Source organism: Motacilla alba, chromosome 1 (genome assembly GCF_015832195.1).
Source record: "Motacilla alba alba isolate MOTALB_02 chromosome 1, Motacilla_alba_V1.0_pri, whole genome shotgun sequence".
Classification (NCBI taxonomy): Eukaryota; Metazoa; Chordata; class Aves; order Passeriformes; family Motacillidae; genus Motacilla; species Motacilla alba.
Window position 1 is genome coordinate 107,268,164 of NC_052016.1, and position 17,985 is coordinate 107,286,148.

The 17,985-nt window shown below is 44.4% G+C and overlaps 1 protein-coding gene across 1 annotated transcript; it reads right to left on the bottom strand.

Annotated features, from left to right (window-relative positions):
• Positions 1–209: 209 nt before the first annotated feature.
• Positions 210–15,670, bottom strand: ASB9 (ankyrin repeat and SOCS box containing 9). The gene is made up of 8 exons (XM_038150984.1): positions 15,329–15,670; positions 10,676–10,755; positions 9,581–9,688; positions 8,452–8,602; positions 7,743–7,877; positions 6,215–6,406; positions 2,998–3,164; positions 210–1,822 (listed from the first exon to the last, which is right to left on the bottom strand). Exons 1-7 carry the CDS (start codon positions 15,420–15,422, stop codon positions 3,040–3,042), a joined length of 885 nt encoding a protein of 294 aa, XP_038006912.1. The 5' UTR covers positions 15,423–15,670; the 3' UTR covers positions 210–1,822; positions 2,998–3,039.
• Positions 15,671–17,985: the final 2,315 nt, after the last annotated feature.

Consider the following 17,985-nt stretch of genomic DNA (forward strand, 5'->3'; position numbering starts at 1 on the left):
CATTAAAACATCAACAAAAAGCACGATTTGTACAGTATTTGCATTTTAGTCTCATATTTACTATAGTTTTATTTGAAGGAAATATTCTGTTCACTACCTGCCTGCAAGTGGGATTGCAAGATATTAGAATTCAAAACTCCATAGTATCAGTCAATCCACAAAACTAGGGCTATCATTTAAAAACTGAATGAAAACAAATTAACAAGGAAAAGAGGATGAAATATTTATTTCTGAAAAAATATACTACAAAATTGTGTGGCTTAACTACCATTAAACTGTTAGCACAAAAATAGGAGAGAATGTGATTAAATATATTCCTAACAATCATTTAATTCCTGCTTTACATTTTGAATGGTTTCAAATATAGAAAAAATACAAACCTCACCTACAAAGAGCTTATTCAGTTTGCATCTTGTACTTTTACAGTTTATAACTGGATAAGTGTTGATGCATAAAGCTGTGACTCACCAGTGTTGACCACAATTTTTATGAAAATAAATAAGTAAACACACTGAGATGATACAAGCTGAGCATACAGAATTCATCCTAATTCCACTTGGGCAGAGAAATTCAAGTAAACAGAGTCATACCATGAAATTTTCATAAGAAAAGCAAACTAGAAGCAACACCCTCACCTGGTTCTCAGAGCAATTTTCTCCTGGTATTATAATTACTCCTATAAATCCACTGGCTGAAGTTACAAAATAAAGGCAAAAATAAAAATAGCACATACAAAACTGTTTCTTCATCATCTAGAATATAATGAGATGGATCTCCAGCTTTCCACTGTGTCACCAAAGCACACTTTAATGTCCAAAAGTTAAGCACTAGGTTCACTGTCCATTCCTTGCCTGTTCAGTGCAGATACAGCTTAACTAAGACAGCAGTTTTAGAAGCATATACCTTCCCCATCCCAGGTACCTGCTTTTATTTAACCTCTGTGAAGACAGATGTCTACTTTTCTTCCTGGGTATGAGGAAAACCATATTGAAGGCCATCTTAAACCAGCCAGTTGATTTTTACATGGCTCAAATATGTGTGATGAATTGGGTCAGATAAGTGACACATTCCCAAGTGTCTCTATCACCAGAGGAGTTAGGGACCTAACTGTGTTTGTCATTTTGTCTCATTAGGGTACAATTTTGCATCCCACAAACCCAACAGAACTGTGCTGTGTCAGCACAGGAATCAAACCATCACACTGGATACCGATAGCCAGCAGTCATGTTGTACAGACAAGGATTTGAATTGTGATTTATATCAAATACCAGCATCCAGGTAGCATTTGACCTCTCCTCTCTAACCTTCCACTTGCACAAGGCAGGCTGGCACTGCTCACACTGGCACTGCTCACACTGGCACACTGGTGAACACCTAAATCAGCTTCCATATATTTGAAGGCTGCCAGCCTGCCCACTTCTGAACTGAGGACTCTGTATCTCTCATTGCTGGTGTTAGTGATGTCAGCAGCTTTTGCACTCCCAGCCCACTCTTACAGAGTCTCCACAGCAAAGAGAAAAAGGATCTCCAGAAGCACCAAAGTGTGTGGCTGCCCCTTGAGCTCAGGGGTGACATGGAAGCCCCTCAGGGTGCTGGGCATGCTGCTGCTCCCAGGTGACACAGATGCACTTGGGTTTAGAACTCAGAAGGAAACAGGGCAATGGGAAGAAGAGCTGGAGTCTCACATTCTTGCTCCCACATCTATCAGGCAGCTGATATCCCCAGGGGAGCACCCAAGGGAGCAGAGTGGTCACAACTGCACTTCGGTTTGTGCAGAACCCCCACTTCGGTTTTTCTGCACTTCAGGCAGCAGGACCCATTTCTGAAAGGGAAAGAAAAATGCCCAGTGTTAATGTTTAGCTGGAAATAATTGTTCTTATGACCTCAGTGGAATAAGAACTACATATGTCATACACTGAGTCAACCGCCCAGCAACTGAGCAGGGGGCAGTAATTGCCCACTGTTTTTAAATTTGGAATGGACTTTGATTTCATTGTTTTATGACCACACATTAGAGGCATTATTATTACCACTCCCATAGAAAATGCTATGAATGAGGTAGCAACTCTCACAGAAAAAAATATTATCTCATTCTTAATATTTTCTTGGGTGGAGAAGGGGTGTAGAAACTGTTGTTTTTCTGATGCATGCTGAAAAAATGCTTACAAAATACCACCTAATTTTCAGGGCAGAAAAGAGAAGCACTCAGTGTCTGCTGCTGATAGCCTGTTAGCCTCTGTCCTTGAAAATTAACATGCTACAAGGAGAAAATGCATAGTTCTGAAGTGTAGCTCTTCTATGTCTCAAAGTATCAGCAGTAATTTTCTTGAATGGATGATTAAAAACTTTTGCCCCACTACTATTGCACTGTATGGAGCTGCCATCAGCAGTGACCTATTTGCTGTCAGGGCAGAAATGCTTGTTTCAGATCCTGGCCTGAATGCAAATGATAGTTGGTTGGTGTTTATCTGTCTGCAGTGTGATATCCCTAGAAAATAAATAACTTCTGCCAGAGGGCCTTCCTTGCTTGGCAGCTGGGTTCACTTGGGTTCCCTGCCCTTCCTCGTGGTGGCATGGGCACAGCCCTCACAGGCACATGAGCGCTGCCTGCAGAGAAAGCTCTCTGCAGCTCCTGGTGTGCCTAATGTTCACATGAAATGCTGGTACTGCTGGGCTGGGATATGTGCTTTCTTTGTAAGGCGTTGTCAACCACAAGACCTCTGAAATGGTGCCAGAGAATCAGGAGATCTATTTTAAAATGTTATGCTAGTTTTCTGTGCTTTCAAGGGGGCTCTCACATCACATTTCCAAGTTTCACCATGCAACCATGTAGGATTGTTTCTTTCCAAATGGACTTGGTGGGGGTGATGGCATTGAGGACTGAGCCAGTTGGTCAGTCCTGTGTTTTTTTGACCTGGGCTTTACTAGAGACCAAAAATTGCTATAAATTATCATTGCAAAAACTGGCAACACAAGTGACAAAAAAAGTCAACAAACCTTGGTGTGTTATTAAAGGCACTGTTTTGAACATGAAAAGGCTCAAATGTGGAGAAGGAAATGTTTCAGCTCGTCTGGGAGGAGAAGTCCAGTTATTTTTTGATGCTGCTGGTATCCAAAGCACCTCCTGATGCACAGGCGACACAGCTGCATCAAGGACAGTGGCCCTGAGAAAGATCCAGGCAACAGGTTACACACATGGCTTTATAATGCCAAGACTATAAACCTGAAACAGCAGCTGTGCAACCCACCTCCTGCAACCCACCTCTCACCAGGTTTTCACACTCAGCAGTGGAAAGTCAAACCTGCATCCCCCAAAGGACACCTGCCCTCCTGCAATCCAGTCCATGCCTGTCACTGTCATTACTCAGCTGGCATCAGCAGCATCAGCCTTTCCCTTTTAAGCCATGCAAATATTTGTACTGGCTGAGAAGAGATGATTGATGCTACTTTAAAAGCCCTTCCCTCCTCTCACTCCCTCTCACACGGTGAGATCAAAGTTTACAGTCCACTGCTTTCTTGAGGCATATTTTATAACAGTGATGAACACAAAGCAAAAGAAGCACTTTATAATTCTTTATTTAAACCTTCCAGGTGAACCGGTCCCATATTGATGGATGGGAGCCCTGCTGAAGAATCTTTGTCACTTTATAAAAATCTACTTGTTTGGGTCACTTATCCTTTTCAGGAAGAGGAAGTTCCTGTGTGAAGTTCTACCTGCAGCACCCACCAGTGTTCAACCCTGCAGAGCATCATTTGCACAGGGGTGATGAGTGCGTAGGGTGGCAGGGGCTGTGGGAGGGCAGGTAAGAAGATGGGCACCCATGAGGGGGTTGGATGCAGGGAATGGGGAGGACATGAGAAGGGACACTGCAGAAAGCAAGAGGGAGGTGAGTAGCTGGGAAGGGACAGTTTAGGTGCCCTCCCTCCTGCAGAGCAGAGGGAAAGAAGGAAGGCCACAACAAAAATGCAACGAGGTGGCAGCTTCGATCAGCTTTTGAGACTTCCCTCGTGCAGGACACCACATTTCCAGCAGCTCTGCAAGGCTGAAAGCTGCTGTGCTATCACAAGGGCTGCACCCTTCTGCTAGGAGGCAGCATATGAGTTATTACCCTGTTCCTGGGTACAAAACACAGCAAGCTAGTTAAACTATTGCAGCATCACGCTGCGCATGTGCTTGACTCTGATCCCACAGATAAATGCTCTGCCTGCAAACATCTCACTAAAAAAACAAAAGCTTACATTAAAAGAAAAAACAACCAAACCCAAAACATGAAGACTTATCAAAACACAAGCAGTGACACTACACTGGAAAATATTTTGCAAACACAAGCACACAGTGCATTTTTGGAGCACTCGCTAATTCTCCCACCCACGCACAGGACTGTCCCTGAGATGTAAGCAGGTATGATGGTCAGCACAGTGAACTGCTAGGAAGGGAACCACCACATGTACTGCACCTGCCCTGGGCTGGTCCTGGGAGGGTGGCTGGGTCAGCACACTCACCAGCTCATCTCTGGTGGCCAAACACGCTCCCTGCAGCCTGCCGGGCCATGGGCTGCAGGGCTCCAGCAGCTGGGCTCTGGGGGGAGAGGAGCCTTGCATGGCAGCAGGGCAGGAGAGCAGCTCTTGCACCACTCTCCTAGATCACAATTGTTCAGCCAGCCAAAGAAGCCACACATCATCTGTCCACAGGCATGATCCCACTCAGAGAAGGGCACGTTGGAGAACATCAGAAAAACCACTATTCCACAGTAAAATTCCCTTCAGGCATTTATTGTTTCTGATTTTGATTGCTGAACTTCACGTAGAAAAGTTCCTCACTGCCCATGCTGTCAGCTCAGCCTGAGCAGTGTTTCCAGGCCAGCACCACAGGGCGTGCCTGAAATGTTTTTCTATCTCAAATAAACAGGACACATGCAGTGCCACAGGAGTCAGGAGTCGAATGCAGCAGGGACTGGAACTCAAAGAGGTCACTGCTCTGTGTGCCATAGACTGGGTTGGGAAACCAAAAGTCCTCTTCTCATGCATAACATGCACAGCACAGTTGTTTCCATGCTACTTTCACGTTACTTTTTCAAGCAAGGCCTGATTCATCACTTTGTTATTCCAATTTTACCTCTCTATGGCAACAATCTCATCAATGTATAACTGTTTTAAACAAATCACCAATTTGTTTAAAACAATGAAAATCCAGATTATTTAGTAATGTATATAGCTTGCTGACTGAGAAAATCTGAGGATGAACACAAGTATAAAAATGAGTAGACACTTTGGATCTTATTCTAATTTCCCTCAATAACATTTTTCTCCATAATTCATTAAAGATTTCATAATCAATAAAATAAAATAAAATTACATGAAACTATTTAATTTACAAGTATGAAACAGACTCTTCCTAAATTTTAAGCTTATGGTTTGATACTGCTGGTATTATTCAGCACATAAGGTTGGTCTTTAGAGAAAGTCTAGTGTATAAATTAATATAAATATATAATTCCTCATATCATTCCTGTGCAATTTACCTTAATATAAAAAAAAATCATGTAGCCTTTCATTTTAAAGATACTTTTGCATCTATGTAAAAGCTTGGGCCAAGAAAAAGAAGTAAAGGACAAAGAATTAAAAACTAGGTTCAAAATACCCTTTTTTTTAGTATCACATGCATTTTTTTGGGGTTGCAAATCTGCATGTATGCATTTGTGCTGAGACAAATCTGACCATCTACTGTATAACCAGGGATCCCAAACCTCATCCTCACTACCTAGCCTCAATTCCCATCAGAGGTGATTTGCTGCCTGCATTTGTCAGTGCACTCCAGGGAACACTCCTGGGTCTGCTGCTGTCTGACACAAGGGAACACACAGGATCTCACTGAATTCAAAGCTTTAGGTAATGAAAGAAGCTACCATTAATTTCTAAGGTGTCTTTTGCTTGTTTATTCACCCTAAACTCTACTTTGTATTAAATGGCAAGCTCAAGATGATTGCTTCCTGATGCAATAGATTAAAAATCTGGAGGTTTAGGGTGGGTTATTTTTCTTATCATTATCACTGTGAGTTCATCACTATATTCTGGCACTTGAACAATGCCCCTATGTCAGCAAATGGGGCCAAGCTCAGTAATTCCCAGTTTTTTTAGTGCTAGCAGCCTGGAATAGCCTAGCCTTGTGCTATAGTCTGTGTGTGTTTTCCCTAAAACAAGTTCTAAGGGGCACCTTCTCTCTGCAGGAACAGTTGGCCCAGAGGGCAGCCAGGTGGAACCAGCTCCACCGGCCTCTTGTTTTCAGCATTCTTCACCCAAACGTCTGCTCCAAAGTCCATCAGCAGCTTCACCAGCTCCACGCTGCAGTTCCTGGCAGCTGTGTGCAGAGGGGAGTCCAGGCCCTTGCCGCTGTTCACGTTTGCTCCTGAACAACAGGAAGGGCAAAGAACAATGAGAAGAGCCATGACTGCACAGTGGCCTGTTTTCATTCACTGCACTGCTGTTTCTCTGAGTAACACACGAGCTGTAGCCTGCACCCAGAGCTGGACTCCCTTACGCTGGGGCTTGGTGCTACAACTTGCACAAGCACAACCCTCACTGGCTGGGGAGTGGGGCTGTGACTAAGATGATACCAGAGGAATGGTACACAAGGAAGTTCTACACCCACAACCCAGCCCAAGGGTATCTTGAAGCAAGACAAAGGTGTAGCTCCACCTGTGGCCCACCTCTGCTTCCCATCCCTTAAAATAAAGGCAGGATTTCAACATGCCCTATACTGGAGGCTTAAGCTGGTGGGATTTCCAAAAAGTATCTGTTAGAGAAAAAATGTGAGGATGGGAAAGCTCTAGAGGTCCTTGGTAGAAGAGGGCATAAGCACCCCTGATGAGAGTTCCCTCATTCATTACCCTGGATTACTGGCTCCTAAAACACCCTAAGAAAGGTGAGCTGCAGAACTAATTAAAACCTATTATGTTTTTATAATACACATTCCCATAGACAGGAGGCAACAGAAAAAAAAAATAGCAGAAAAAAGAAAATGGTTGCCAACATTTAATTAAGATTAAACTAAAAACATTTAGATTAATTTGTATTTGACTTCTTCCCCAAAAAAAAGATCATTGTACTACACAGCGACCTACTAAAATGTGATATATATGATTTTTTGCTTGTTTTTTCTAAAGTAGCTTTGTTGGTCCATCATTTTTGTACCAGCTATATGGCCACTTTAGGTTATATGGCCCCTTTGGCTAGAAGACCTGTACTACTGTAGATAACAAGAAATGGTTTTGTGTAATTACCCAAGCATTTAGCCTTACAGCTTTGTGTGATGCAAAGGATACAGTGCTGAACCTTCTTCTGTGTTGGAAATGTCTCCAACTTTTTATGAACTCATTGGAAATCAAAACATGTTTGCAGAAATACTATGTAAAAGTGGCTGAGTCAATTGCTTTGGATAAAGATGAGGTAAAAAAAAAATTCTTCCTGTTTACTTTGAATAACTGGAGCATCACAAGCATAGACACTGGAAAGAATAGCTTGTTCCAGGCACAATGTGAAATCCAGGATCATCCATCATTTTGTTGGGAGCTATCAAGCTGAATTCCTGATCACCCTGCTACCACATTTAACCAGGGCTGCTATTAGGAGTGAAACATCTCCTGATCCCAAAGCAGGAGCTCCCCTAAATCTTTGATGCAAACATAATCCAAAGACAGATGTTGCAGGAAACGAAAGTACACATTCTGTATTTTTGTTTTTACCTGACTCAAGCAGCTTCTTGGCACAGCTCAGTTGCTGGTTCTCACATGCTACATAAAGAGGAGTACCCAGGTGCTTGATGTTGTGATCTATATTTACCCCACGGGACACAAGGAGTTCCACACATTGCACATGACCTTAAAAGGGATAAAGGAAGAGTCAACTCACAGAGATCAGGCTTTTTTTTTCAGCAAATTCTCTGTTGCAGCAGTGTAGTTTGGCAAAGATTCAATGTTTTGTCAAGAGGTGGTAGTGTAATACTTTCATCCACTGCAATGGATCCAGCCAGCAAAACAGGAGCTGAAAAGCCACGTTCAGCAAAGCAGGCTGAAGCCCTCACATTTTATCTGACTCATTTCAGATGTCTGCTGAAGATGAGATGAATCACTCCATGTTTCTCTCCACTCCTTCTGAATATAGCCAGATGTCTCCCTCAAATGTCTCCCTCCAAATCAGCTACATTGCAGGTAGCTGATTTGGACAATGCATTCCCTTCCAGGTGTCACAAAGTGAACTCAGATGATCTGACAGCTGAGCTGACCTGCCCTTGAGGAGCAACAGGGGTGGGAAGAACTGCACCCCTCATGGTGAGACCAATTAGCAAGGAATTTTACATGACCCAAACCAAGAAAATTATCTTCTTTATCTCTCTCCTCCGCTTCAACACGCTGCTAGCAGCATGGGAAGGAGGGCTGATGCCTGTGGGGTTACCTCTCTTAGCAGCTTCGTGGATGGGGGATGCCAGGTCACAGGGTGGTTGTAGGTTGGCTCCATGCTCCAGCAGTAAATTCAAGCAAGCCACACTGCCACTGACACAAGTGTTGAACAGTGGTGTGTGCCAGTCCACAGTCACTCCATTCACCTGGGGGAAAATAACACAAAAATCCAGCAAGACTTTTGTCTTAGTATTTCAGAATTGATGACAACTAACCAGTTTCTAAGCAGAAAATAGGGGGTTTGACTTTTTTTTATTTAATTCCATGCCAAAACTGCCCAGTGCTTCTGAAGACTACAACTTTTAATTAAAACAATCATTATAAACATATTTTTTAATTGCCCCCAAGTCTCTCCTACTGAAAAAAAAAAAAAACCACCACAAAAAAACCCCCCACACACAAACAAAACAAAATAAAAAAAAAACCCACACATCAGGGCCACTCCAGAGTCTCTCAGGAGTTTCCAAGCTAAATGTAAGACCATTTCTCAGTTATCCTAGCTGAAACATAGCTACCCACAGTCCTCTCCTGAAACAGTCCATTTTTGGCTGAAAGCGTGCAACCCTTCCTTATTTTTTATTTATTCTTTTAAATTTTTAACTGAAAGGTAATATCTGGTAAGGTAATGTATGTATGAATGAATTTTCTTATTCGCTATAAATTTGAAGCTGGCTTGAAAAGAAGTGGCCATGAGACACCATTCTGCCATTTTACTCACATCTTGTTTCCATTTTCTTCCCATTTTTTGTCAGTTGGTCCTAACATTCCTACGCCTTGACTTAAGACTCTGTGCATTGATACCAATAAGATTAATTTGCCTGCATAAAATAAAACACACCCTTAACTGCTGCAGGATTATAAACATTTTGCAAGATGAACTTCCCCTTGTTCTTGTGAAAGATGAGAACATTTTATCCTCATCTAAAGAACAAAAATAACTGTTGCTTGTATCTGTGCTTTTTGGATTGCTTTATTAGGAAGTGCATTTCAGAAGTACCTCAAGCAGAGCTAAGTACAGAATGTAAATCACAGAGATACTCATGTGACGTGACATCATGTAGCAGTAAGTGTGGTAACACAACATACCAACACTAGAGACAGTGGTCTGTCCATCACCTACTCACCTGAGCACCATGTTTCAACAGGACACTGGCACAGGCAGCATGACCCCCAAGGCAGGCTTCATGGAGAGGAGACACCTGGTCTGCTGTAACAAGATTGACATCATTCCCCTGATAAGATAATGGAAAACATCATTACAACCAACTACTAAAACCCCCATACAAAAATCAACAATAAAAAAAAACCAACCCTTCTTTAAAAGCCTTATGTAACTAGACCTTCCTCAACTGCCTGGAGCTATTCATCTCAGAAAGTAAGCAGATGAAGGGGATGAAGAGGCTGTGATGTTTTGGCTGGAGTGGATACTGGCACAGCATACCTGAGGCCATGACCGGCACACCCTGAAAACCAGCACAGAAAGCTTAGTGGACTGTCCAGTGGGACAATGTGGTGCGGTTGACTGGCTTGAACCCTGAATGCTCTTGGAAGTATTTATGCTCTTCGCCTCGAGGCAGCCACTGAAGGAAAGAAATGCATCAGAAACATCGGTTGGATTCCACAGGATCTCTTGTTTCCAACGATCTTGGTGCTCCAGAAGACTAAGCTGGAAGAATCTCCAATGCTTCTTCCCTTTCCATTACCTCCTTCACAGGTTAAACCCAGGGATTTCGAAGAAACAAAGCGGTGAGGTTCAGAAATCACTTCTACCTACCTATCTCTGACCTTCTGGAGGGACAAGGGCTTTGGGATATGCTCAGGCACTTCAGAAACAAATGTCTGGGTGACTGAATTGAAGCCTCAACCAGACCCATGACTGGGTCCAGAGCTGGCCCCTCAGCTGGGGCACCAAAAACTGCTCACAGGCATGCACAGAGCTGCAGAGGAGCTGCCCTCAGCTCTCCAGAGATCCCAGTGATCCCATTACCTCTGCCACAGTTAACATATCGCCCAGGATAGCTCAGTACATCACCAAATCAGTGCACAAAGCTTGTGCTGGCAAGGAACTGGCTGTAGGAAAGAAAAGTCTGTTGCAAGCAGATTTCACTGTGGCCTGGTTAACATGATTTTCTCACCCCAAAGTTTCACAGTAAAGCACAGACTGCATTCATCCACTGAACAAACCCTGCAGAGACCACAAGAACCCAGGGGAGAGGTACCTGTTCAATGAGCTTCTTCAGGGAAAGCAGACGCCCATGGATAGAGGCCTCATGTAAAGGAGACCAGTCTGAAACAAAGTCTGTACAAAAACAAAGACAGGAAAAGGGCTAAAAACTCTATTTTACTAGCATACTTTACTTCAACTGTGTGACCTCCCTTCTACTTTATTTGAGCTGCCAAGATTTCTTTGGAGCAGATGCTGTGAGGGGGACAGACAAGAAGATGGTTTCCCTCTGGGTGCATTTTTAACTCATTCCATGTTTGCACTGTGCAGCTGTGTTCCCCTTCAGAAGACAGGAGAGGGATTTGCAGAACATCATCTGGCTCTGGCTGAGCTTGTCCCTCTCTCTGATTTATTTATTTCCAGGGCCTTTTTTTTTTCCTTACACAAATGTATTGCATTTTACCAATTATCTCAAAAGGAATATGTTTTGAAGAGGGTTCAGCTGATCAGTCATTTACCCCTGCTCAGAGCTGGACCAGAGTCAACAACACTTGGCAACAGAAGGGACCAAAGTACAGGGAGGCAAATTGTGCTACCTGTTGATTCTGTCTTTCAGTTTTCAGTGTTTGCTATGAGTGGTGCACTATAAGTAATACCTATGTTCTCTGCATTGCTGAAACCACAAAGTGAGGTACAGCATGTATATACTGTGCACATATTAACAGAGGGAGATCTTCAGTATTACAGATTTTATGGCTCAGAGCCAACTGACAGCAATAATCCCTCTGGGAGATATTTACATCCCAGCACTCAAAACCCAGAGTCTGCTCTAAGCCAGTGTCCCAGATTCCCCCTGGGAAGGAAGGGAAGCCTTTACAGAGGGCACTTCACACAGCTTCCTGTGGAAAGACATTTTGCTGTTCTCTGGAGATGTCCCACTCTCCTTGCACTAACTACAGAGAATACTCCAGTGACCAAGTTGCTGGCTGAGTTGCTAAGGTTCTCAAGAACTATATTAGAGCACATGCATGGAATGGAATCCTTAACAGTGGGAAGTCTGCCTTCAGCAAAAAAAAAAAAAAAACAAACGAATAAGCCACTATAATTCTTTAAAAGAATGTTTACACATAAGCTGATGAACATACAGGTTTTAAATGAAAATAAGGTGTATTTAGACCAGACATAAAAATGTGGTGGTGAAATAATGGAACAGGTTGCCTAGAGAGGTGGTGGATGTCCCATTTGTGGAAAGATTCAAGGTCAAGCTGGATGGGGCTCTGAGCAGCCTGGTCTAGTGGAAGGTTCCTGTGCATTGCAGGGGTGTTGGGCTAGACAATCTTTAAAGGTCCCTTCCAATCTAAACCTGGCTATGAGTCTATGAATTAGCTTTTAAAGAAATTAGTATTCTTTGTTATTAGCATTATTTGAGCTCTGCCTGCCTCCTTCTATGTTCCATGGGCTGCATCTCACAGCATTTACACAATTTCATTAGGTTTCCAAAAATCTTTTGGCTTTAGCAAATGGACAGCCAGTTCTGGAAGTTGTGGTTCTGGTTCATAAGGACAGCAAAACTGGGCTACAATTATTAAAGCACAGAATGATTAACTGACTAAACCAGCTAAGTGATGTGTGTCAAACTGATGCTTATCTGACCGTGCTGTTGTTCTTGCTGGTCCTGCCTGTGTTACAGTCAGTTGTGTTTCCAGGGTATGTAAAAAGTTTTTCCCCATTTAGAAACTAATGCCATTGCCTAAACTGCATGAGTTGTAAGGGAAGTTTGTTTATAGATATTCTAAAAATCTAGATTGCAGTACAAGTTTTTTGAGCTGCAACTTGAACTTTTTTTGGCCACACAAATATTGGCAGATGCTTGCGCTGTACCAATCTGCGCATCGTACCAACTTATGATATCATCATGTCACGATGATATAAGAGGGACATACCCAGGTATGGATTTTATCCATTCAGTCCTTGCTTGAGAAAAGACAGGTTTCTGCTGAAACTCTTTTTAAAAAGAGCCAGACCAGCCATCTGTGGACTGGCCACTGGCTTGCAAGTTTCCAGGTTTTAACAATGAATTAAAAGACTGACCATATAAGCATTAAAAACACATGTCAGTGAAAAATAAGAGATATGTGCCAACACATAATCTATCTGGATGTTCTGTAACTGAAAAAAACCTAGGGTTTTATCCTAGGTGGAAGTGGAGCCCTATGGAGCCCATCACACCAGCTTTGGATACCTTGGGAGGAGCAGGATTAAAGGCCTGACTGATGACTAATTGCAATGGCATAATTCCAGATCTGCTGCCACGAGCTGCACAGCCCCAGGCTGATGTCTCTCCTGCCCTACCTCCATATGCAGCAAGCACCTCTAACCTGAAGCAATGCCAGGGAGGCAAACCCCCTGGAAGGGATGGAAAACTTCCCCAGTTTCTTGACCCAAGGCATAACCTTCTGGCAAACAACAATATTTCTATTTTCTGCCTGCTCCAGGCTGGAACTCAAGTTTCTTGCCTGGAAGAGGAGAAAGGCAGTGGATTTCCACGTCTCACTGCCCTCTTTTACACTTCAGAGGAGGCACACGGCCAGAATATAAAAGATCTGTATTGTATTTGATTAAGACCTAAGCACATGTCAATTCCAGCTGACCACAGGCTTTCAAAATCCTGAACCAGTGACTTCCATGAATGTGCCCAGAGCACCCTGCCACCAGAGCTGCACATGGAGTAGCAAGGCCAGTGTATGTGGGGGACACAGCTGTTCATTGTATGTACCACCACTGCAACAAGGATTCCTGACTGTCAAAACCAGGTACAACTGCCCTTTCACAAAGAAACAAGATAATTTGTCCAAATTTGAAATTTACCCACACCTTAGTCCACAGGGAGGCTGAGTCAGATCTCAGCAGTTCAGCATCTAGGCATCCAAATCCCACTGGCTTTCAGTGGCTTTGGGTCACCTAGCTTCCCTTCCACTGCAGAAAACTCCAGCCAGCCCGGAGGTCACATTAAACCTCTGGTCACATTTGATGGCATTGCCATCACTCAGGCACGTGACACTGGCAGGGTGGTGTACACAGAGGGAGTCATAGCAATAACCATGCACACATCCAAATTCTGACTGTTCCCCGTGCACAACAGAGCTCTCACAGGACCTTTCTAGAGCACTGGTCTTTGTGGTGATGGCTGAAGCAACTTTTCCCAGCCTCTGACCATGTGAGGGCATTTCACCCTCCGTGCCTGTCCCCAGGCTGGCTTCCTCCCATGCCTCTCACGCACAGCGCAACCTGAAAGGGGCTCTTAAGTCTTTCCAGTGTTGGTGTGTTCTTGCATGCGTTTTTGCAGATACAAAATCCTTAAAGCATTATATAGAACAGTATTACAAATGCTGTTTTTCATACTCAAAGGCTGTGCCTTAAAGTTTGTGATACACATAGCCTGAGCCAAACACGTTCCCACTGGAAATTGCCAGCAGAGCTTATTGACTCTGCTAAGGAACAGGAAGATACGAAAGGAATGGCCTAAACTTTGATTTTCAAAGGACCAAATGATCTGTGTGCAGCACTGTGCCATGTGGGATTCCCTCCTTCCACCCTCCATTTTGCTGGAGCTCATCTCCAGTGGGGACTGGTTCTATTTCATACTGTTAATAATAATAATAATGCTGTCTGTGCCTTCCTGCTCCCCCCAGCCTCAGGCTGTACATACGTGGCACACACGAGGGCAGGCAGACTACACTGCAGATAGGCTGGTCAGCCTTGCATTTTGGTTTTATGGTCTTAATTTTCAACTTGGTATTAACGGAAACATCCCGAACAGCCCAGAAAAAGAGCAAGGACAGCATAAAGTCACATTTTCTGAATTTCCCTCATTCCATCTGCACTCGCCATTAGATGAAGGAGTAACTTCAGAGAAACAGAGCTACATCGAACACATCCAGCTCAAGATATTAGGTTAAATTACTTGTTTTTTTTTACCATGTCATATTTTCAATGGCTCTGGGCCAGACACAGAGCAATGCCCGGAGTGAGGCCATTTGTCTGAGTAACTGCTCACTATTATGTGCCCACAGCAGCACTGGTCACAGCAATGCCACTGCAGAAGAACCCAGCAGGCTCAGCCTAAAAAAACACTTAGGTCTGTTCATCTGAAAGACAAGGGGAAAGGATAAAAGATCAGGAAGAAAAAAAAAAAAAAAAAAAAGAAGAAAGGGAAGACAAAAATGAAAAGCAAAAAATAAAACAATCAAAAGAAAGAAGAAAAGAAACAAGGAAAGTAAGGAGGAAGGGGAAAAAAAAAGAAAGAAAAAGAAAAAAGAAAAAAAAAGAAAAAGAAAAAAAGAAAAAGAGGAATTGAGCCAGTGCTGAGCTTCCTGCTGGCACTAATTTAAGTCAAACACGCCACATTTAAACTTATTTTTCAGTGTGCTGCAGTCCAAGTGCTGCATTTGTTTCTGCGTGCACAAAATGCACGACAAAACCAACCACTCTTTTCTATGACACGAAAGAAAAACAACCAAAATTTCAGTACCAAACCGAAATAACTTTCTATAATCCCCTCAGGAGTACAAAGGCATGTTGGTGTTATGCGGGACGGACTGAGGACCTGTCCTGAAGCCGGCCACGGGGAGCAGCCCAGCGCAGCCTGTCCCTGTGCCTCGCTGTCCCCGCAGGGCTGAGCCCCGTGCCCGGCAGGAGCGGCACTTACCCCTCATCAGCGGGGACCACGGCGACGCTGCAGATGCCTGGCCTCCCGCTCCTTGCAGTTTGCTGGCATTTTGATTCGTTCTCTCATCATCCATCTCAGCCCTGTCTGCCCAACCGCTGTTTTTTCACTTTGTGGTCGGTTTCCAGAGTTCAAATTCCATCGTTCCCGGCGAGCCCCCGGCGGCCGGAGCGATCTCTGGCACAGACCCTGCCCGCATGAGCCGAGCAGCCCTGGCGGCAGCCGGGACGCGGTGCCGGCAGCTCCCCGTGCAGAAACCCGAGCACCTGGGCTGGGATTTAACTCGGCGGCTCCCGGGCTGCCCCGCTCGGCGACCCAGCCGAGCGAGAGATGTGCCTGATGTCACATCCTCTCCAACGCGACGCCCAATCGGGGCGCCCGCCGCTCGTTTTTATCAGGAAGGAAATTCTCAGTGTGCCAAAAGCACGAGACAGAAAGAGCCAGTTCAACTAGTTGAGCAAACTCTGCCTGCAGGGGATGCGCAGGGACGGCAGGCAGGCTCCCCGGGCCGGGCTCGGCGCAGCTCCGCCGGAGCGGGCGCGACCGGAGCGGCGGGACCGGTGCTGCCCGGTGCCGCCCGGTGCCGGTGCCGCTGCCCGGTGCTGCCGCTGCCCGGTGCTGCCCGGTGCTGCTGCCGCCTCTGCCCGCTGCTGCTGCCGCTGCCCGGTGCTGCCCGGTGCTGCTGCCCGCTGCTGCTGCTGCCTCTGCCCGCTGCTGCTGCCGCTGCCCGGTGCAGCCTCTGCCCGCTGCTGCTGCCGCTGCCCGGTGCTGCCTCTGCCCGGTGCTGCCGCTGCTGCCCGGTGCTGCCGCTGCTGCTGCTGCTGCTGCTGCCCGGTGCTGCCCGGTGTGAGCGCCGCCCGTCCCGCGGCTCTGCGCGGCGTGGGGAGCCGACCGCAGCCGGGCTCGGGTCCCTTTACCCCGTCCGGCTGAGTTCACCGAGTGCCACCAGCAGTTTTGTACCAAAACAGCGTCCTTTTATTTCTAAGCAACTTCTCAGCCTAAACAAACCATCACAAACCAAACAGCAAAAACAAAAAAAAAAAAAAAAAAAAAACAAACAAGAAAAAAAAAAGTCTTTATTATTTTTTTCAGGAGGACCTTTGCCTCATTTCTTTGGGTCTGTTTTGCAAAAGTTCTGTTCTCGCAGATCATCTCTGTTTGAACTATTTTCCCTCCCAATTTATTTTTATTTACAAGCACAAAATCTTTTTTCTGTCACTGAATATTTGCCCGTTTGTGTTTGGTCTGTGTTGCAAAAGTTCTGTTCTCACAGATCATCTCTATTTGAACCATTTTCCTTCCCAATTTAGTTTAATTTACAAGCACAAAATCCTTTTTCTGTCACTGAATATTTGCCTGTTTGTGTTCAAGTCGAAGTAGGCAGAACGTCCATGCAATATGTTTTAACATCAACCTGGATCTCAAACAACACAGAACTTCAAACACAGATTAGAAACAGCTTACACAACACAGAGACACAACAGAGCTTTTAAGCATTACAGTACTATTTTCCATTTAAATAGCAAATACATCCCCAAGTTCTACATAAGCAGGCCTAGCTGCAGAAATTACTTTATCCTTATTCAAGTGCAGCCATCCTCTGTGCATAGAAGTGCACAGTAAAGTGGAATCTACAACACTTAATATTACTTTTTTCTGTTTTATGTCTTACAAAAGGAATTGTATTTTTTTTCCTCCTTCAAAAATCTAAATTTTTTGTAATTCAATGGACTGTTCTACTATCATGGTTCTTTTTTTTCTTCCACTTGGTAATCAGTTTTTTAAATTGTGCAGATAAATTTTATAATGATTTTATTATTATTATTAGCACAAATATTGCTACAAAAATGAAAATGCACTGCTGGTAAATCTTTTCTTGGTGTGAAAATTCAGCCTTGGTTTCTGAGGATGCAAACCACAGAATTACATAAAATGTTCGGAAAATTGGACATAAAACATAAGATTTGTTCAATTTAACTTCAGAATCAGGGTGAGATTCCTAGCTTTTCCTTAGCACTAGTGAAGAAATACAGGCATTCTCAAACCATGCTTTGTCTCACCTACTTTAGATGTCTGCTCTGCGGCTACACATACTGGAATTTTAGAGTCAGTCTTGACCAACTGTAAAAGGGATCCCTAAATCGTGAGCAGAGAATTAGCTGTGTACGTGTAAACAGCTGAAACCCACTTTAAAATGTGGCTGAACTGACAGCCAAGGGTCCCAGCTCTGACACCCTGAGTGCTGTCATGTGCCTTGTCCTGCACAGCCTCTGGGTGCTGCAGCTCAGGGTGAAACATCTTCATCCAGACAAAGGCCAGCATTGCCCAATGCCTGAACCACAGAGCCTCAGCTTTGGAGTGCCTGTATCTCAGAGAGCAGGGTTTTGACAGACAATTCAGACAGATTTATCTGCATTGATCCAAGCTGTTGCTCCCTGCCTGGCTCCCAGCTCTCAGCAGAGATTACCCAATACAAGGGATGGCAGCACTGGCCACAAACTGATGCCACAAGTGTCTCAGTACCTGGCCCATTGTGTCATCTCAAAAAGCTGTAAAAGCAGTTTTCTTCTCCAGCCTGTAAACTCGAGCTCTGAGACCCTAGCACATGCCACATCCTCCTCTAGGGCAGTAATTTCCAG

What these genes read in the sequence shown, in the direction of transcription:
- ASB9 (XM_038150984.1), bottom strand. Translation starts at nt 15,422, where the DNA reads ATGGATGATGAGAGAACGAATCAAAATGCCAGCAAACTGCAAGGAGCG. An exon ending in GTGGTCCCCGCTGATGAGGG is followed by an intron (nt 10,756 to 15,328) that starts GTAAGTGCCGCT and finishes GTTTTTGTACAG; the next exon opens with ACTTTGTTTCAGACTGGTCT. An exon ending in CCACGAAGCTGCTAAGAGAG is followed by an intron (nt 7,878 to 8,451) that starts GTAACCCCACAG and finishes ATCCCTTTTAAG; the next exon opens with GTCATGTGCAATGTGTGGAA.